Below are 20,515 nucleotides of genomic sequence, written 5' to 3' on the forward strand. Positions count from 1 at the left end.
CTGATTACCAATGTAACAAGGACATGTACACTGATTACCGATGTAACAAGGACATGGACACTGATTACCAATGTAACAAGGACATGTACACTGATTACCAATGTAACAAGGACATGTACACTGATTACCAATGTAACAAGGACATGTACACTGATTACCAATGTAACAAGGACATGGACACTGATTACCAATGTAACAAGGACATGGACACTGATTACCAATGTAACAAGGACGTGTACACTGATTACCAATGTAACAAGGACATGGACACTGATTACCAATGTAACAAGGACATAGACACTGATTACCAATGTAACAAGGACATGTACACTGATTACCAATGTAACAAGGACATGTACACTGATTACCAATGTAACAAGGACATGGACACTGATTACCAATGTAACAAGGACATGTACACTGATTACCAATGTAACAAGGACATGTACACTGATTACCAATGTAACAAGGACATGTACACTGATTACCAATGTAACAAGGACATGGACACTGATTACCAATGTAACAAGGACATGTACACTGATTACCAATGTAACAAGGACATGGACACTGATTACCAATGTAACCAGTGGTCATTATTAGTGGGAGGATTCATATGTGGTCATCATATGTGGCGAGAGAAGTCACAGGTATTCTTCATTCAAGTGGGGGACCCCAGGTGCTCATCAGTTCATGGGGACCCCAGGTGCTCATCAGTTCATGGGGGACCCCAGGTGCTCATCAGTTCATGGGGGACCCCAGGTGCTCATCAGTTCATGGGGGACCCCAGGTGCTCATCAGTTCATGGGGGACCCCAGGTGCTCATCAGTTCATGGGGACCCCAGGTGCTCATCAGTTCATGGGGACCCCAGGTGCTCATCAGTTCATGGGGACCCCAGGTGCTCATCAGTTCATGGGGACCCCAGGTGCTCATCAGTTCATGGGGACCCCAGGTTCTCATCAGTTCATGGGGACCCCAGTTGCTCATCAGTTCATGGGGGACCCCAGGTGCTCATCAGTTCATGGGGGACCGCAGGTGCTCATCAGTTCATGGGGACCCCAGGTGCTCATCAGTTCATGGGGACCCCAGGTGCTCATCAGTTCATGGGGGACCCCAGGTTCTCATCAGTTCATGGGGACCCCAGTTGCTCATCAGTTCATGGGGGACCCCAGGTGCTCATCAGTTCATGGGGGACCCCAGGTGCTCATCGGTTCATGGGGGAGCCCAGGTGCTCATCAGTTCATGGGGGACCCCAGGTGCTCATCAGTTCATGGGGGACCCCAGGTGCTCATCGGTTCATGGGGGACCCCAGGTGCTCATCTGTTCATGGGGACCCCAGGTGCTCATCAGTTCATGGGGACCCCAGGTGCTCATCAGTTCATGGGGACCCCAGGTGCTCATCAGTTCATGGGGACCCCAGGTGCTCATCAGTCTAACCTTCATCTGAGAAAACCGGCACCCTCACAGTTAAAAAAACATCCCACTTTTATTTGCAATGTTTGTCACTGTCCAGAGTTCTGGACTTTTTTGTTGGGTCGGGACATTATGACCTCGCAGTGGATCTGATTAAAAAAAAAAAATTCCGGCAATAAAAGAGTCAGACTGCAAGAGATTTGTTTATTTCAGAGGACGATTGAGATCACTTATTACGGTAGGTTATACTTTATTGAATTATATTTTATTTTGATGGATAGGTAGGTAGATTTTTTTTAAAAGACATTTGACATGAAATCCTTTAGTACAAGTCTATGCAGGGCCGCCATTAGGGGGGTACAGGCAGTACACCTGTAAGGGGCCCGGAGGTCCCTAGGGCCCCGGATGGCAACCCCCTTTTTTTTTTATAATCTTTTTTTTGTAAGGCTTCCGGAGGTCTCCAGGGCCCCGGATGGCAATCCCCCCTATTTTTTTTTATATATATATATTTTTTTTATAAATTTTTTTTATATATATATATTTTATTAAAGGGCCCGGAGGTCCCCAGGGCCACGGATGGCAACCCCCCTTTTTTTATTTTTAGAAAAAAAAAAAAAATGTTTATATATTTTTTTAATTAAAGGGCCCAGAGGTATCTTATTTTATTTTTTATTTTTATTAAAAGGCCAAGAGGTCCCGGATGGCAACCCCCTTCTTTTTTAAATGTTTTTATAAAAAAAATATTGTATTTTTTATATATATATATATATATTTTTTTTATTAAAGGGCCCAGAGGTCCCCAGGGCACCGGATGGCTACCCCCCTTGTAAAGGGCCCCCCCGCATCTCATTTAGCGGCGGCAGCCCCCCCGCTTCTCAATTTTAGGCGGCAGCACTACACCCCCCCCCGGTTCTCTGCTCCAGGGGGCCCATGCCTGAAGCTGTGTAAGGGCCCCCATAATTCCTGATGGCGGACCTGAGTCTATGTACTGGATGGGGAGCCGAAGGTCATTTTAAACGTATCTTGTGAAATTGTAAAAAGCAATAGTAAAAATCCAGAAACAAAAACAAAAACAAAATCTTTGGTTTACTTGTTATACTTGCAGATGAATGAACAGAATGATACAAAAAGTAACAATAGATTACATTGTGTCTTTCTGTATCATCTGAGGATCTGTTATTTATAAATATTGTCAGCCTAATGCACAGAGAATGTTTTCTAAACTCTCAAGCTACATGTACACTGCCCCATTCACACCGGAGCATAGCGTTTTCCGGCAGAAAAGTCGCACAATTTTAACACGATTTTGCCGCGATTTTGTACAGGTCAAAGGGTCACCAATGTAAAACGCAGAAAAATGCCCAAATCTGCCTAAAAAAGTCCCAGAACTTGTTTGAGCTTTTGGCGTTTTGGAGCTTCAGGCGTTTTTGAGCTTCAGGCGTTTTGGAGCTTCAGGCGTTTTTGAGCTTCAGGCGTTTTGGGGTGGAGATGTGAACCATCTCCATAGAGAATAATTTATTTTTTCCCCTCCAGCGTTTTGTGGCCTCAGGCTTCAAGCTACAAAACGCTCAGGTGTGAATGGGGTGTAGCCGGTTCCCACAGGGGCGACTCGTCAGGGGGTTTAGCTGCCTGACAAGTCGCCCTCCACTCTGTACAATGGAACCCTTCTAATAGAAGCGACTCAAGTCGCTCCGACTTAGAAAAAGGTTCTTGTACGACTTTGGGACGACTTCGGGGCAACTTGCATTGATTTCAATACAGAAGTCATTTTGCAAGTCGTCTCTGAAGTCGTGGGCAGATCGCCGCGCCGAGTCGCTCGGCAAGTTGTGCCGCCTGTGTGAACCGGCTCTACATGTAACTCCTGGCAGCAAAAAAAACACTAAATGTAGCAACATTTTTTAAAAAAAGTACCGCGTTTTTGCAGCGTTTTTGCCACATTTACGTTTTCTTGGTGGAGGAGATCCTGGCAACCAGACAGAGAGGCGGACCTTCTACACCCATCCTGTGTACAATGGTGACCTTCACACATGTTAAGAATTTGCCGATAGTTAAAGAAGAATTCCAGCTAAAGCCTAACCAGCCTTAAAAACGCTCCTCCCCCTCCTAATACTTCTACTAACTACCCTGTTTAACCACTTCAGCCCTGGAAGGATTTACCCCTCTTCATGACCAGGCCATTTTTAGTGTAAATATGAGAAGTGACGTCTTTTTGCCCCTAGATCTTATATATAAGAGGACCTGTCATGCTTTTTTCTATTACAAGGGATGTTTTTTTTTTTTAACAACAAGGTTGGTCTTTATTAAGGCATAAGTGGTACAGTACGCCGTCGTATATCTTCTGTGAATCTGGCCCATCGTGAGTCTCGGCGGTTTTCTCGTCAAAGAGAAAACATGACAGTTTTCCCGACGAGAACACTGATGGTGTGTACGCGGCATTACAGAGTGTATGCAAGACTGCTGGAAGTCAGCTTCATCGGAATTCTGATGGAAAATTTCATCAGATTTTATTCCATCGGAAATTCCGATCGTGCGTACGCGGCTTTAGTGAATGTAACAAATACTAACTTATCCGAAGTTACGAATTATCTGAAATACCGAATGCCGTATCTAAAGGAATGTAATGAATTAATATTAATACATAACAATAATAATAATAAAAAAGATTTATTATTATTATTTATTATTCATTTGTTCCATTCGTTATTTTGGATAATTTGTAACTTCGGATAAATTCGTATTTGTTACATTCACTAACAGCCAAATGTGAAAGGAAATCCCAATTCCTGCCATTTAATATTTATTATTTCAGATTTTCGAATTCCAAGTTTTTGAATTTACAAATGTTCGAAGTAATGAATTGCGATCATAACGAATGACCCGAAAAACAAACAAATGAAAGGATAACAAACACATTTTTGGGCAGTGCACATGTCTAGTAGACCCTTTCATCACCGAGGATATGGAAGAGAACTGGAAAGTAGACGGGTGCAGAACGGGAAAAAAAAATTGTCTCGTTTCGTTTTCGTCTCGTTATTTACAAACATTTCTTTAGTTTAACCCATTTCATTCGTTTTTGGAATTAGTTTTGTTTATTTGAATTCGAATCGATTAGAATTTTCGAAAAGTTTTTGAATTCGAATAGTTTTCCAATTTCCAAAGAGACTAAAAAAAGAATAGAGAAAAAAAGAATGGAATATAAAAAATAGAATAGAATAGAAAATAATATATCAGAAAATAAATAAATAGAATATAAAAGTAAAAGTAAAAAGTAAAACAGAACAAAGTAGAATAGTAAATAAAAATACAGAATAGAATGGAATGGAATAGAACAGAAGTGAATAGAATAGAATAAAAAAATGATATAATAAAATTGAATTTCAGAAGCTGGTTATATTCTTTCTATTTTATAATATCATTTTTTTATTCTATTCTATTCGCTTCTGTTCTATTCCATTCCATTCTATTCTGTATTTTTATTCTATTCTATTCTATTCTATTATTTTCTGTTTGAATTTCAGAAGCTGGTTATATTCTTTCTAACAGAAAATAATAGAATAACAAAATAGAATAGAATAGAAATTTGATTTTAAATAGAATAGAAAATAGAATAAAAAATAACAGAATAGTATAAAAAAACAACAGAATATTCTATTCTATTCTTTTCTATTCAAAACGAATTGATTCTATTTGAATTTTGGGAAATGGTTATATTCTTTCTATACTATGCTATTGTTTTTTTAATTGTATATTTTTTCTATTTGTATATTCTATTATATTCTTTTCTATTCTATTATTTTATTTTCTATTCTATTTTATCCCTTTCTATTCTATTATTTTCTATTCAAATGTATTCTATTTGAATTTTGAAGACTTCCGGGATGTTTTCTTTTCTTTTAATCCATTATTTTCTATTCAATTCAAATTCAAATTGATTCTTTTTGAATTTTGGGAAATGGATATATTCTTTCTATTCTATTCTATTGTTTTTTCTAATTCTAATATTTTCTATTTTATTATAGTCTATTCTATTCTTTTTTTCCAATCTAGTAATTTTTTATTCTTTTCTTATGTATTCATATGTAAATGTATTCTATTTAAAATTCGAATTTCAGAAGATGGTTGTATTCTTTTTATTTTATTCAATTCTTTTTCATTCTATTCTATTCATTTCTGTTCTATTCTCCTCTATTTTGTTCTTTTATTTTCTATTTTATTTTGTTTAACTATATTCTATTATAGTTTTTCCTCTTGTATTTTTTTTCTATTCTTTTATATGTTTTTCTATTCTATTCCTTTATTTTCTATTCTAGTGTATTCTAGTCTATCTTTGGAAATTGGAAAATGATTTGAAAACTATTTGAATTCAAAAACTATTCAAATCAATTTCAAATTGTGTCCGGATTGTGTTTTGGATTCATTGAAATTCTGTACTACTGTAATACTGAAAAAAAAAATGAAAATTTGTCTGAATTTCGATTTGGAATGAAACTAACTGCACTTTTCCAGCCCAAAGGACCCCTTTAGCAGTTTCATGGTAATAACTCAAAAACATGTATTTTATTTTCACACAGGTGTAAAATTGGTGTGAAAGAAAGATGAAGACTCTTCTTCTCCTCCCGTTGTTCTTCTCGCTGATCCTTGCGACCCGTACCTCCAAACAACAGGACTACGACCGAAATCATCAAAATCAACAACAGGGCAATGACCGAAATCAAGAACAAGGCAATCATCAAAATCAACAACAGGGCAATCATCAAAATCAACAACAGGGCAATCATCAACAAGGCAATCATCAAAATCAACAACAGGGCAATGACCGAAATCAACAACAGGGCAATCATCAAAATCAACAACAGGGCAATCATCAACAAGGCAATCATCAAAATCAACAACAGGACTATGACCGAAATCAACAACAGGGCAATCATCAAAATCTACAACAGGGCAATCATCAACAACAGGGCAATCATCAACAAGGCAATCATCAAAATCAACAACAGGGCAATGACCGAAATCAACAACAGGACAATCATCAGCAGGGCAATCATCAAAATCAACAACAGGACTACGACCGAAATCAACAACAGGGCAATCATCAACAGGGCAATGGCCGAAATCAACAACAGGACAATCATCAACAGGGCAATGACCGAAATCAACAACAGGGCAATGACCGAAATCAACAACAGGGCAATCATCAACATCAACAACAGGACTATGACCGAAATCAACAACAGGGCAATCATCAAAATCTACAACAGGGCAATAATGAACAACAGGGCAATCATCAACAGGGAAATCATCAACAGGGCAATCATCAAAATCAACAACATGGCAATGACCGAAATCAACAACAGGGCAATCATGAACAACAGGGCAATTATCAAAATCAACAACATGGCAATGACCGAAATCAACAACAGGGCAATCATGAACAACAGGGCAATTATCAAAATCAACAACAGGGCAATCATCAAAATCAACAACAGGGCAATGATAGAAATCAACAACAGGGCTATGACAGAAATCAACAACAGGGCAATCATCAACAGGGCAATCATCAAAATCAACAACAGGGCAATGACCGAAATCAACAACAGGGCAATCATCAACAACAGGGCAATCATCAAAATCAACAACAGGGCAATGATAGAAATCAACAACAGGGCTATGACAGAAATCAACAACAGGGCAATCATCAACAGGGCAATCATCAACAGGGCAATCATCAAAATCAACAGCAGGGCAATGACCGAAATCATCAACAGCAGGGCAATCATCAACATCCGGGCAATGACCCTCATCCTGAATGGCAAGAGTCAGTATCTGAATCTCAAATGGACTTTGCTGTGAGGATTTTTCAGCAGATTTCATCGCCAGTAGAAAGACCCCCATCACAAATTTTTATTTCTCCCCTCAGCATTTACATAACGCTCTCCATGGTGGCTCTCGGTTCCCATGGTAGAACTCGGGAAGAAATCCTCTTGGCTTTAGGCCTGAAGGGCACCGAGGAGGACACGGTGCTTCATGAGGGCAATAAAAGGATCCTTGAAGCAATACGTCAGTCAACCAAAGAGCGGGGATTCAAGCTTAGTAATGAGGTCTTCATAAAACAGGGGGGAAGTTTTTTACCGCAATTCCAAGACATGATGGACCTTTACTACAACACCCCCGTCCAAACCATCAGCTTCAGTGACCCTCGGGCGGCTGAGGAAGCAATCAATAAGATTGTGAGGGACAAAACAAACCATAAGATACGGAAAATAGTCACTAACTTGAGTTCAGAAACATCGATGGTTCTCTTAGATTTCGCACTCTTTCATGGTAAGTCCATTATGTTGTTGGAGAAACAAATGTTACAAAACTAGAGATAAAACAATCATTGGATGGCCTTTTCCAGAGTCCGGCCTACAAGTCCTTTCTGGTGCTGCAGATAGGATAATCTCCACATGAAGGGGCGGGGCCAGACCCCGAAACTTACAAACTGAGATTTGTGTCTTTAGTTCGGTTGCATCGTCTCCCCTTCTGGGTAAACTTGGCAAGATAAGCTGCCTGTAGGAAGAGTGCATGTTGGGGGGAGGCATCACTGATGTGCGCTGATGAGGTGCACTGATCGACACTGATGAGGTGGCACTGATGGGCAACTGATGAGGCGGCACTGATGGGCACTGATGAGGCGGCACTGATGAGGCTGCAATGATGGGCATGGATAGGCTTTATTAATGGGCACTGATAAGCTGCACTAATGGGCACTGATGGGCACTGATGAGGAGGCACTGGGGTGCACTGATGGACACTGATAAGGCAGCACTGATGGTCACTGATGAGGCTGTACTGATGAGGCAGAATTGATAGGTTGCACTAATGAACTCTGACCGATGGCACTAAAGGACACTGATAGATGGCGCTGATAGGCGGAACTAATAGGCAGCCCTGATGGGCATTGATAGGTGGCACTAATGGGCACTGGTAGGTAACATAGATGGGCAGCACTGATAGGTGGCACTGATTGGCACCATTGATGAGCACTGATTGTCAGCACTGGTGGGCACTGTTGGGACTGCACTGATAATCAATGCCCCCCCTGATTATTGGTGTAGATGTCCTTCTCCCATCAACGTGAGGAGAGGAAAGTAGAAAACTGGCTTGTGTCGACATCGTGATCAGCTGTCATTGGACACAGCTGATCACATGGTAAAGAGCTGCTGTGATTGGCCCTTTACTCGGAAGGATGCAGTCCATGGATGTCCTGCAGGCAAAGCAAGTATTTCTAGTATATATACCAAAGTTTTCAGATGCTACAACTTTCACACACTTATTGGGATTTCTTTTTTACCAAAGAAATGTAGCAGAATACATTTTGGCCTAAATTTATGAACAAATTCAATATTTTTTTTGTTCGATACGTTTTATAAGTTAATAAAAAAAGAAAACACGGCGATCAAATACCAAATAAAAGAAAGCTATATTTGTGTGAAAAAAATGATATAAATGTAATTTGGGGCCAGCGTTGCACGATCGCACAATTACCAGTGTAGACACGTGCCTGCCGGAAAGTTTGTTTGGTTTCGTTTTCGTTGCATTTGTTTTTCTTTTTTTTTTCTTTGTTTTTCGGGTCATTAGCAAATACGACAATTCAGAAATTCAAAAATTCGTAAATTCGTGAATTTGAAAATAAGAAAGAAAATCTGAAGATTTTAAAGAATAACTAACTAACTAATAATAATAATAATAATAATAATAATAATAATAATAATGGCTGCTAGTGAATGTAACGAATACGAATTATCTGAAATAATAATATGGAACAAATTAATTATAAATAATAATAATATTAATAAAAGTTTTTATTATTATTATTGTTATTTATTATTATTAATATGTTATGTTCCATTCATTTAGATACAACATTCGTTATTTTATATTATTTGTAACTTCGGATAAATTCCTATTCGTTAAGTTTAATAACAGACAAATTTGAAAGACAATTCCAATACCTATCATTTAATAGTTATTATTAGTTACCGTATTTTCCGGTGTATAAGGCGACCAGGCATATAAGACGACCCCCTAATTTTAGTTTTTTATGATTTTTCTGCCTACCCCCCTTGCGAGACTTCTGACACTTAATATTTCTTCCTTCTGGAGCCGTATTCTTCTTCCTTCTTGCTGGAGCCAATCACGGCGAGCGATGTATTCTATTAATACAAAGCCTGCTTGGATTGGCAGAGGTTGTTACTCCAATCCGAGCAGGCTCTGTATTCATTTGAATACACCGCTCACCGGGATTGGCTAAGCGGTATATACTGTATGTAGCCGAAGCTACATACATTATTACCGCACATCCAGCAGGCATCCGAACAGCTGACCCGGCGTATAAGACGACCCCTGCTTTTTGCCCATTTTTTTTAAGTGTAAGGCCCCATTCACACCTAGGCGTTTTTACGCCTGAAGCGCACTGCTCACAAACGCCAGAGGGGAAAATTAACATTATTCCCTATGGTGACTGTTCACACCTGAACGCCTGAACGCCCAAACGCCTGTCGCGCGAAGCTCAAACAAGTCCCGGACCTTTTTTTGTCGCGCGTATCGTGCAGTTTGGGCGTATTTGAGCGTTTTTTTTCCCCATAGAAAGTAATAGGAAAAGCGCAAATTGAGCGTATCGCGCGACAACGGGCGTTTGCTACGGGCGTTTCGACGCTTTAATAAATAGGACTTGTCGCCCATGCAGAAGATTAAAAAAATCTACCAACATAGCAACAAGTGATGAAAAGATGATAATTTTTCCTATTGGCTAAAATAAAAAACGCCGAAGTACAAAAACGTCGCACGACGCTGTATGCAAACGCGCAAATACGCGCGACAAAACGCCAGAAAAAAACGCCCAAAAAAACGACCGAACGACCGACGCTCAGGTGTGAATGCAGCCTAAAAGGTAGTCTTATACGCCAGCAAATACAGTAGTTATTATTTCAGATTGTCAAATTTCTGTGATTTTGGCATTTCAAATTAACGAATTTTAGAATTTACGAATTTTCGAATATTAGAATTTACAAATATTTGGAAAACATTGTTAAACGGGTTTTTATTCATTTGGATATTTCCAAATTAATGAATGTGTAAAAAATTGTTAAAAAACTAATTCGGAATGAAAACGAATTGCACGTCTAGTGCAGTGCTTAAGAGCAAAACAATGCCCTGGTCATGGAGGGGCACATCAGTATCGGTTGCTGCGTGCCGCGTGTGCACGCCAATTAACCTTTCGCCTAGAAGTATGAGCACGCTCCTCCTTTAATTTCTAATTAAAACAAAATGAATATTTTCTCTCAGGTTCCTCTGTTGTTTACAGAGCTCACTAGCTTAAGATGACATACAGTACGAACACACACCTGCAAGAGTTGGAGCATTGGCCGTCCACAAGAAGGGTGTCTATGGGAATGTTTGACCATTCTTCCAGAAGCACATTTCTGAGGTCAGGCACAGATGTTGGATGAGAAGGCCTGACTCACAGTCTCCACTATAATTCATTGCAAAGGTGTTCTATCGAGTGCAGAACAGTCAAGTTCCTCCACCCCAAACTCACTCATCCATGTCTTTATGGACCTTGCTTTGTGCACTGGTCCAAATCATTTGGTGGAGGGGGGATTATGGTGTGGGGGAGGGGGGATTATGGTGTGGGGGGGGGAGGGGGGATTATGGTGTTCCTCAGGGGTTGGGTTTGGCCCCTGGTTCCAGTGAAGGGAACCCTTAAAGGCGTCGGCATACCAAGACATTTTGGACAATTTCCTGCTCTCAAGTTTGTGGGAGGAGTTTGGGGACGGCCCCTCCCTGCTCCAACATGACTGTCCAACAGTGCCCAAAGCAAGGTCAATAAAGACATGGATGAGTGAGTTTGGGGTGGAGGAACTTGACTGGCCTGCACAGAGTCCTGACCTTAACCCAGCAGAACACTGTTTGGAGATTGTGAGCCAGGCCTGACCAGTGCCTGACCTCATAAATGCTCTTCTGGAAGAATGGCCAAACATTCCCATAGACACCCTCCTAAACCTTGTGGACGGCCTTCCCAGAAGAAGTGAAGCTGTTATAGCTGCAAAGGGCGGAGCCAACTCAATATTGAACCCTCCGGACTAAGACTGGGATTTTAATTAAAGTTCATGTGTGTGTAAAGGCCGGCGTCCCAATACTTTTGCTAATATAGTGTAAATAACAAGAACAGAAAAACCTAAATAAAAATACAACTGACCCCAAACCATGATAGTTCAGCATCTTCCATCGTTTGTTCCCTCCAGGTGTATGGAGATCACCGTTTTCCCAGCAAAATACGAGGGCGGGAAAGTTCACCTTAGTGGATCGGACATCGATCAATGCGCCAATGATGAACCAGCAGGGATTGTATAAGATGTACAGAGACACAGAGATGGAATGCGATGTGGTGGAATTACCGTACATTGGAGACATGTCCTTTATCATCATCCTACCAAGACTGCAGCATCTTTACCGCGTGCAGGAAGAGCTGACCGCCCCGAAGATCAAACATTACATCGACTCATTGAAAACCAGGTAACCCGAGAGACGCTTACCACAAAAATCTGCTTTTTAACCGGGCCGCCGCACGCCGATATACGTCGGCACATTGATATCTTCAAAGCTACCATAACCCCGGTAACCTCTTCTTTAGTGAGCGGTCCGGTCTCCGATAATGGTGGTCTCTGCGGCGGATTCACCATGAGATCACATTTATCAGCGGGCCCCCTCCTGCCAATCTCTCGTGCCCTTCGCCGCTTACTGGAGCCATCGATAGCGGCGGGGGTAATTGGATCCTTTCGCCTGCTTGGTATGGAGACGAGTGAGGGGGAAGATGGCCCCCACCCGATGTCAAAACTTCACTTCCCCCCCTAGCTCTGTAAGTGGTTGTAAGGCCAACCACACAACTTGCACCTACAGGTGAGCCTAGATTAAGTCTTACCTGTAGGTGCAAGAAATATCTCCTGCACGGTTTAGGAGATATTTACAATAATGACAGGCGCCAATGTCTGTGGCGCAGGTGCACTGTGCGTGCCGTTTTTCTGAATGCCATTATGTGGGTTAATGCCGTATTCCCACGCAAGCGCAGGGATCTGCCGGTCCCGCGCGCATGCACGGGAGTGACGTCATTGCCGCTCCGGCCAATCACAGCACAGGAGTGGCGATACCAGGAAGAATCTGCGAGGGGATATGGCGGCGGCAGCAGTGTGGAACGAGGAGCACTTCGGGGGCTTTGATTTCAGGTAAGTGCCACATAATGAGATAGTATGCTGTGCATACTAGCTCATTATGCCTTTCTCTTGCAGGATTTGTTTTTTTCCCCGTTTTTTCGGGGGGGGGGGGGTGTTGAATGGGGAAAAGGGGGGACATTTTTGACACGTGTCATGTGTTATGTCAATAGCCTCTTTCCCAGGCGCTTCAATCCCAATATTAAAGACTCAGGTTTATTCTTCAAGAAAGACAAGCAAACAGTCAATGCTTACATAATGACAGCTGGTAACACAACATGGCAAGATGGTAATTCAGAAGGTTTCAGAATTCGATGGTACATCTCTCTGCTGGACTTCCATAGTGAAAGCTTCTTGCTGGGTGGGCTTCCTACCCCCATCTCCCTGCAGGGTAGGGTGACCCCGAGTTCCTTTGCTAGCTGCTCAAACCACATGGATTCTTATACTGTTTTAAAAGCCAAGCTAAGCATAATTTCTTTTAGAATAGCTCCAAGAAAGGTGGTGGTGCTCCTGTCACAAACGTAACACCCACTTGTGTATATTAAGTAACACATCTCCACCCATTGTCCAAATATACATGTAACCTACACAGCAACTGACCTTTCTCTTTCCTCATCGACCTTCATAATTACCAAGTTTAAATATTGATTCTCAGAAACCCTTATCACATCAAATAAATTCAAAATCTAACAGGGGGGGGGGGGGGGGGGGTACTTACTATTTAAAGGGGAGTTCCAGCCTTTTACTGTTTATTAAAAGTCAGCAGCTACAAAAAGTGTATCTGGTGACTTTTCATAAACAGACACTCACCTGTTCCACGGTCCAGCGATGCGGCTGCCCGGCGCTCCACTCCTCGCTCCTCTCCCCGCTCCTCTCCTTATTCCTCTCCTCGCACCTCTCCCCGCTCCTCTCCTTATTCCTCTCCTCGCTCCTCTCCCCGCTCCTCTCCTCCCTCCTCTCCTCGCTCCTCTCCTTGCTCCTCTCCCCGCTCCTCTCCTCGCTCCTCTCCTCGCTCCTCTCTTCGCTCCTCTCTTCGCTCCTCTCCTTGCTCCTCTCCTCCCTCCTCTCCCCGCTCCTCTTCCCGCTCCTCTCCTCGCTCCTCTCCCTGCTCCTCTCCTCGCTCCTCTCCTCGCTCCTCTCCCCGCTCCTCTCCTCGCTCCTCTCCCTGTTCCTCTCCTTATTCCTCTCCTCGCTCCTCTCCCCGCTCCTCTCCTCCCTCCTCTCCCCGCTCCTCTTCACGCTCCTCTCCTCGCTCCTCTCCTCCTTCCTCTCCCCGCTCCTCTTCCCACTCCTCTCCTCGCTCCTCTCCCTGCTCCTCTCCTTGCTCCTCTCCTCATTTCTCTCCTCGCTCCTATCCCCGCTCCTCTCCTCCCTCCTCTCCCCGCTCCTCTCCCCGCTTCTCTCCTCGCTCCTCTCCCTGCTCATCTCCTCCCTCCTCTCCCCGCTCCTCTCCTCGCTCTTCTCCCCGCTCCTCTCCTCGCTACTCTCTTCGCTCCTCTCCCCGCTCCTCTCCTTGCTCCTCTCCTCCCTCCTCTCCCCGCTCCTCTTCTCATTCCTCTCCTCGCTCATCTCCTCGCTCCTCTCCTCATTCCTCTCCTCATTCCTCTCCTCGCTCCTCTCCTCGCTCCTCTCCCCGCTCCTCGCTCCTCTCCTCATTCCTCTCCTCGCTCCTCTCCCCGCTCCTCTCCCCCCTCCTCTCCTCGCTCCTGTCCTCGCTCCTCTCTTCGCTCCTCTCCCCGCTCCTCTCCTCATTCCTCTCCTCGCTCCTCTCCCCACTCCTCTCCCCGTTCCTCTCCCCCCCCTCGCTCCTCTCCTCGCTCCTCTCCTCGCTCCTCTCTTCGCTCCTCTCCCCGATCCTCTCCTTATTCCTCTCCTCGCTCCTCTCCCCGCTCCTCTCCTCATTCCTCTCCTCGCTCCTCTCCCCGCTCCTCTCCCCTGGGGTGTTTGGGATTCTGGGATGGTTGGGATTCTGGATGGATGGGATTCTGGGATGGTTGGGATTCTGGGGTGGTTGGGATTCTGGGATTGTTGGGATTCTGGTTGGTTGGGATTCTGGGATGGTTGGGGATCTGGGATGGTTGGGATTCTGGGGTGGTTGAGATTCTGGGATGGTTGGGATTCTGGAATGGTTGGGATTCTGGGATGGTTGGGATTCTGGATGGATGGGATTCTGGGATGGTTGGGATTCTGGATGGTTGGGATTCTGGGATGGTTGGGATTCTGGATGGATGGGATTCTGGGATGGTTGGGATTCTGGATGGTTGGGATTCTGGATGGTTGGGATTCTGGGATGGTTGGGATTCTGGATGGTTGGGATTCTGGGGTGGTTGGGATTCTGGGATGGTTGGGTTCCTGGGGTGGTTGGGATTCTGGATGGATGGGATTCTGGGATGGTTGGGATTCTGGATGGTTGGGATTCTGGATGGTTGGGATTCTGGGATGGTTGGGATTCTGGGATGGTTGGGATTCTGGATGGTTGGGATTCTGGATGGTTGGGATTCTGGATGGTTGGGATTCTGGATGGATGGGATTCTGGGACGGTTGGGATTCTGGGATGGTTGGGATTTTGGGATGGTTGGGATTCTGGAAGGTTGGGATTTCTAATACAGACACTGATGTGTATTTTCCTCCACAGCCTGTTAAACCTCTACATACCCAAACTATCCTTCAACTATGATGTCAGTCTGAGACATAACTTGATGGTCATGGGCATGGAAAGTATGTTTACTGAGGCCGACTTTGTGAGGTTCTCAAAGGATCAAAAGTTAGAAGTTTCAGACGTAAGTATCTTTCTTTTGTCAAAGGATTAGCCCTGTGACCAGGGACGGACAAGGGGTGGGCCGGGACAAGGAGTGGGCCGGCACAAGGGGTGGGCCGGGACTAGGGTTGGGCTGGGACAAGGGGTGGGCCGGGACAAGGGGTGGGCCGGCACAAGGGGTGGGCCAGGACAAGGGGTGGGCCGGGACAAGGGGTGGGCTGGCACAAGGGGTGGGCCGGGCAAGGGGTGGGCCGGGACTAGGGTTGGGCTGGGACAAGGGGTGGGCCGGGACAAGGGGTGGGCCGGCACAAGGGGTGGGCGAGGACAAGGGGTGGGCCGGGAGAAGGGGTGGGCTGGCACAAGGGGTGGGCCGGGACAAGGGGTGGGCCGGCACAAGGGGTGGGCCGGGACAAGGGGTTGGCCGGCACAAGGGGTGGGCCAGGACAAGGGGTGGGCCGGGACAAGGGGTGGGCCGGCACAAGGGGTGGGCCAGGACAAGGGGTGGGCCGGGACAAGGGGTGGGCCGGCACAAGGGGTGGGCCGGCACAAGGGGTGGGCTGGCACAAGGGGTGGGCCGGGACAAGGGGTGGGCCGGCACAAGGGGTGGGCCGGCACAAGGGGTGGGCCAGAGGGTGTAGCAGAAAGTTCATGTATTAAGCATTAGCTAAAACTTACATGGATGTCTTGGACCACAGTGGAGAAGATGAGGGGGAATCCACAGACTGTGACAGCACAGATCAGGAAGAGACGGGGGGCTCGGGGGGAGGTGAGCCAATGCAGGATGCATGCAGGCAAGTCACCTGACGGCCAGCGTGGGATGAGATTGACCCCACACCGAGGAGCCTGGTTCAAGGCAAAGATGGAAGCCCATAGATGATGGCCAAAGAAGTGTTGGACAGCAGGGGTGGCAGAGATCTTGTTAACCAACAAACCAAGACGGGAGGCTGGAAGTCAGGGGTAGGAACCGCAAGAGAAGCCGATCCTCAAAGCGCTCAAACAGTCCTGTGTAGACCTTGGGCAAGGAATAACAGTGGGTGGGCGTTTCAGGGTCCTACCACATTTGGGGGGGGGGGATTATGGTGTGGGGATGTTTTTCAAGGGTTGGTCTTGGCCCCTTAGTTCCAGTGAAGGGAACTCTTGAGGCATCAGAATACCAAGACATTTTGGACAACGTCATGCTCCCAACTTTGTGGGAGGAGTTTTTTTTTTTGTAAAACGTATTTTATTGAGTTCAGTCACATCTTACAGTTTAGCAATACTCGTTAGTAACAGTGACGTACATTTTTCCATTACAACAAAACAACAAAGAAAACACAAAGAAATATCCGAAGGTAGCCAAAACAAGTAAAGCATAAGAAGGTTATTCTTGAGAGTAGGGTGGATGGCTCGCCTACCCTCCTCAGTTATCTAAGCACAACGCGTTTCGGGCTCTGGTATTGCTACGAGTGGAGAACCACCCTAGGCGGTTCCAGGAGCGGCCCTACCCAGGGTCCACGCCGGAGGAGGGGTGCCATTCAAGGCCTCTGTTGGAGGAGTTTTTGAGACGCAAAACACCTGGTTGATCCTGCTGCTCTCTATCTCCACCTTCTATCTCCATGTCCCTAATGCAGCTAGGGATTTTGCAGCTGTGGTGGCAGATCTGCACATGCTCAGTTTTTAATGAGTTTCTATGCTAAGCATTTCCTTCCTATCACATCTGAGCAACCACTGGATTCCTGTTCCGATATGATTGCGACACCGGTGCCAGTGTCGGCCCATCCATTAGGGGTGCCCAGACGCCACCCCCTATATCCACACCACCCCCTATATCAGGGCTCAAAATTTCAAGTCCTGAGCTACTAGCCAGGCCTCAAGAGTTACTCGCCACCAGTTGCCCCACCTAATTCATACACTGCAATTGCACCCGTAAACACGCCCTCGTAGATTATCTCATGGAATGACAATGTTTTATGCAGAATCAAGTTACAAAATTAAATATTACCAACAACAACTTTAACAAAATGGGACAGGGCACTGGGGGCAGACCAGAGGGACAGGGCACTGGGGGCAGACCAGAGGGACAGGGCACTGGGGACAGACCAGAGGGACAGGGCACTGGGGGCAGACCAGAGGGACAGGGCACTGGGGGCAGACCAGAGGGACAGGGCACTGGGGGCAGACCAGAGGGACAGGGCACTGGGGGCAAACCAGAGGGACAGGGCACTGGGGGCAAACCAGAGGGACAGGGCACTGGGGGCAGACCAGAGGGACAGGGCACTGGGGGCAGACCAGAGGGACAGGGCACTGGGGGCAGACCAGAGGGACAGGGCACTGGGGGCAGACCAGAGGGACAGGGCACTGGGGGCAGACCAGAGGGACAGGGCAGTGGGGGCAGACCAGAGGGAGAGGACACTGGGGGCAGACCAGAGGGACAGGGCACTGGGGTCAGACCAGAGGGACAGGGCACTGGGGGCAGACCAGAGGGACAGGGCACTGGGGTCAGACCAGAGGGACAGGGCACTGGGGGCAGGGCACTGGGGACAGACCAGAGGGACAGGGCACTGGGGGCAGACCAGAGGGACAGGGCACTGGGGGCAGACCAGAGGGACAGGGCACTGGGGGCAAACCAGAGGGACAGGGCACTGGGGGCAAACCAGAGGGACAGGGCACTGGGGGCAGACCAGAGGGACAGGGCACTGGGGGCAGACCAGAGGGACAGGGCACTGGGGGCAGACCAGAGGGACAGGGCACTAGAACTGGGTCTCTTCCCCATTCTCTTGCTGTCTCCTCTGCAACTCCCATCCATCCTCTCTCTCTCTCCCATTCATCTCATCATCAGGAGCCTGTGTGTGCACAGAGCACTGCGCCATGAACCCATCCAGGTGTTACAACAGTGAATGAACAAATTCGCTGTTGTAACACTGATCCTGAATCTGGCCAATCAGAAGCAGGAGTGAGACCCATTTTCCAAATGGCCGAAAAGAGAAGACTCACGATTGGCCACCAAGGAGGAGGGAGGAAATGGAAGCCGCCACTGCCGTGGAGAGAAGGGGAACAGGAGGCCTCCGCCGAACATGGGAAGCAGCAATGGGGTATGTGCTGCCAACCGCATGCTGTTTCCTGCCCTGCCCCCAAAAAAACAACTCATCAGCTGCCACTAACCAGTGCACAAAACAAGGTCCAGTACTTTTGACGATCGTTAGATAAATAGATAGATAGAGAGATAGATAGATAGATAGATAGATAGATAGATAGACAGACAGATAGATAGATATATAGATAGATAGATAGATAGATAGATAGATAGATAGATAGATAGATAGATAGATAGATAGATAGATAGACAGACAGACAGATAGATAGATAGATAGATAGATAGATAGATAGATAGAATGTCCTACACTGGTGGGGTGATGATGAAGAAGCCACAAGATGGGTGGAAGAAGTACAATCCACAGAATGAATGGATAAGAAGCAGGGAGATCCTTGCACTGCAGGTCCTCAGGTACAGCTTCCCCTCCAGCAAGGAGAACAGAAGGAAGATCACATGCAGAACATGTTGGAATTATTGGCCTAGAAAACACACTTAAAAGCAAAAAAATATAATAACATTCAATGTCTGCTTTTAAGCGATATTAACATAATGAACTCATTCTAAAGGACCCAAAAAAGTTTTTGGGCTGGCCGTACACTATAAGCCCCTTTCACACTTGTGCGGCCTGATAGTCCTGCAATGCCTGTGTAAATTTGAGGTCTATGGACCTCAAGTCGCATTAAAAGTCGGATCAAAGTAGTACAGGGACTAGAAGTCACACAGATATGAACGGTACTCATTGGAAATCATGGGGGGGGGAGGGGTACGACTTGTCATGTGACTTTTGCAGTCCCAAGTCGCAGAAGTCTGAAATGGGCCTTAAGGCCTCGGTTCACATCTATGCATGTTGCTTTTGAGCGTCTTTGCAGTGCTTTCTGCATTTCTTACCAATTTTTTCTTTATATTTTGGAGTCTTTTATCTTTTTTTTTAGTACGTTGTTTTATTCACTTTTTGTTGTTGATAGATTTACCACCAGTCTTATATCGCCATCGAAGAGAGAAAAACAAAGGCGAGTAGTGCGACTGATGCCCGATTAACCAATTTAAACACAGCCCCCGAATTCAGAGTGGACCGTCCATACATCATGATGATCTACCACAAAGTTACCGAAACCATTCTCGGGATCGGCCAAATCCTGAACCCGGCTGCCAACAAACCCGAGCATCTGAGGAATGGAGAAATATGAGAAAGCAGATAAACTGCTGTATAAAATGAACCATTCCGCTCCTAATAAAGCGAATGTGAGGAACAATTTCCGTGTTTTTCTCTGTATTCTATTCGTGTTCACAAGCCGGGCTTCTAGGAGGACCCAATGGGGTGGTGAAGGAAACTCAGCTAGTCAAGAATGGCATCATAAAGCAGCCAGATGGTTTTAGGGGCTCCAGATCAGATCATGCTTTACCACTTGCCTGCCGGGCATTTTCACCCCCTTCCTGCCCCCCAATACCATGCACTTTCACCCCCTTCCTGCCCCCCAATACCGGGCACTTTCACCCCCTTCCTGCCCCCCAATACCGGGCACTTTCACCCCCTTTCTGCCCCCAATACCGGGCACTTTCACCCCCTTCCTGCCCCCCCAATACCATGCACTTTCACCCCCTTCCTGCCCCCCAATACCAGGCACTTTCACCCCCTTCCTGCCCCCCAATACCGGGCACTTTCACCCCCTTCCTGCCCCACCAATACCATGCACTTTCACCCCCTTCCGGGCCCCCTAAACCGGGCACTTTCACCCCCTTCCTGCCCCCCAATACCGGGCACTTTCACCCCCTTTCTGCCCCCAATACCGGGCACTTTCACCCCCTTCCTGCCCCCCCAATACCATGCACTTTCACCCCCTTCCTGCCCCCCAATACCAGGCACTTTCACCCTCTTCCTGCCCCCCAATACCGGGCACTTTCACCCCCTTCCTGCCCCCCAATACCATGCACTTTCACCCCCTTCCTGCCCCCCAATACCGGGCACTTTCACCCCCTTCCTGCCCCCCAATACCGGGCACTTTCACCCCCTTCCTGCC

General features: G+C 46.1%; 1 protein-coding gene across 3 annotated transcripts; it reads left to right on the plus strand.

The window, feature by feature from the left end:
- The first annotated feature begins 1,606 nt into the window (after positions 1-1,606).
- Positions 1,607-19,750, plus strand: LOC120920594 (serine protease inhibitor A6-like). 3 transcript variants are annotated; one of them, XM_040332756.1, is made up of 6 exons: positions 1,607-1,652; positions 5,986-6,616; positions 6,989-7,738; positions 11,704-11,974; positions 15,302-15,446; positions 19,463-19,750. In XM_040332756.1, the coding sequence occupies exons 2-6, from the start codon at positions 6,010-6,012 to the stop codon at positions 19,682-19,684; spliced, it is 1,995 nt and encodes a 664-aa protein (XP_040188690.1). In that variant the 5' UTR covers positions 1,607-1,652; positions 5,986-6,009; the 3' UTR covers positions 19,685-19,750. The 3 variants fall into 3 exon arrangements, with proteins under 3 accessions (XP_040188690.1, XP_040188689.1, XP_040188688.1); XM_040332755.1 differs by having other exon boundaries at positions 5,986-6,477; positions 6,628-7,738; XM_040332754.1 differs by having other exon boundaries at positions 5,986-7,738.
- The last annotated feature ends 765 nt before the right edge of the window (positions 19,751-20,515 follow it).

This window comes from Rana temporaria, chromosome 13, assembly GCF_905171775.1.
Source record: "Rana temporaria chromosome 13, aRanTem1.1, whole genome shotgun sequence".
In the NCBI taxonomy this organism is placed as follows: Eukaryota; Metazoa; Chordata; class Amphibia; order Anura; family Ranidae; genus Rana; species Rana temporaria.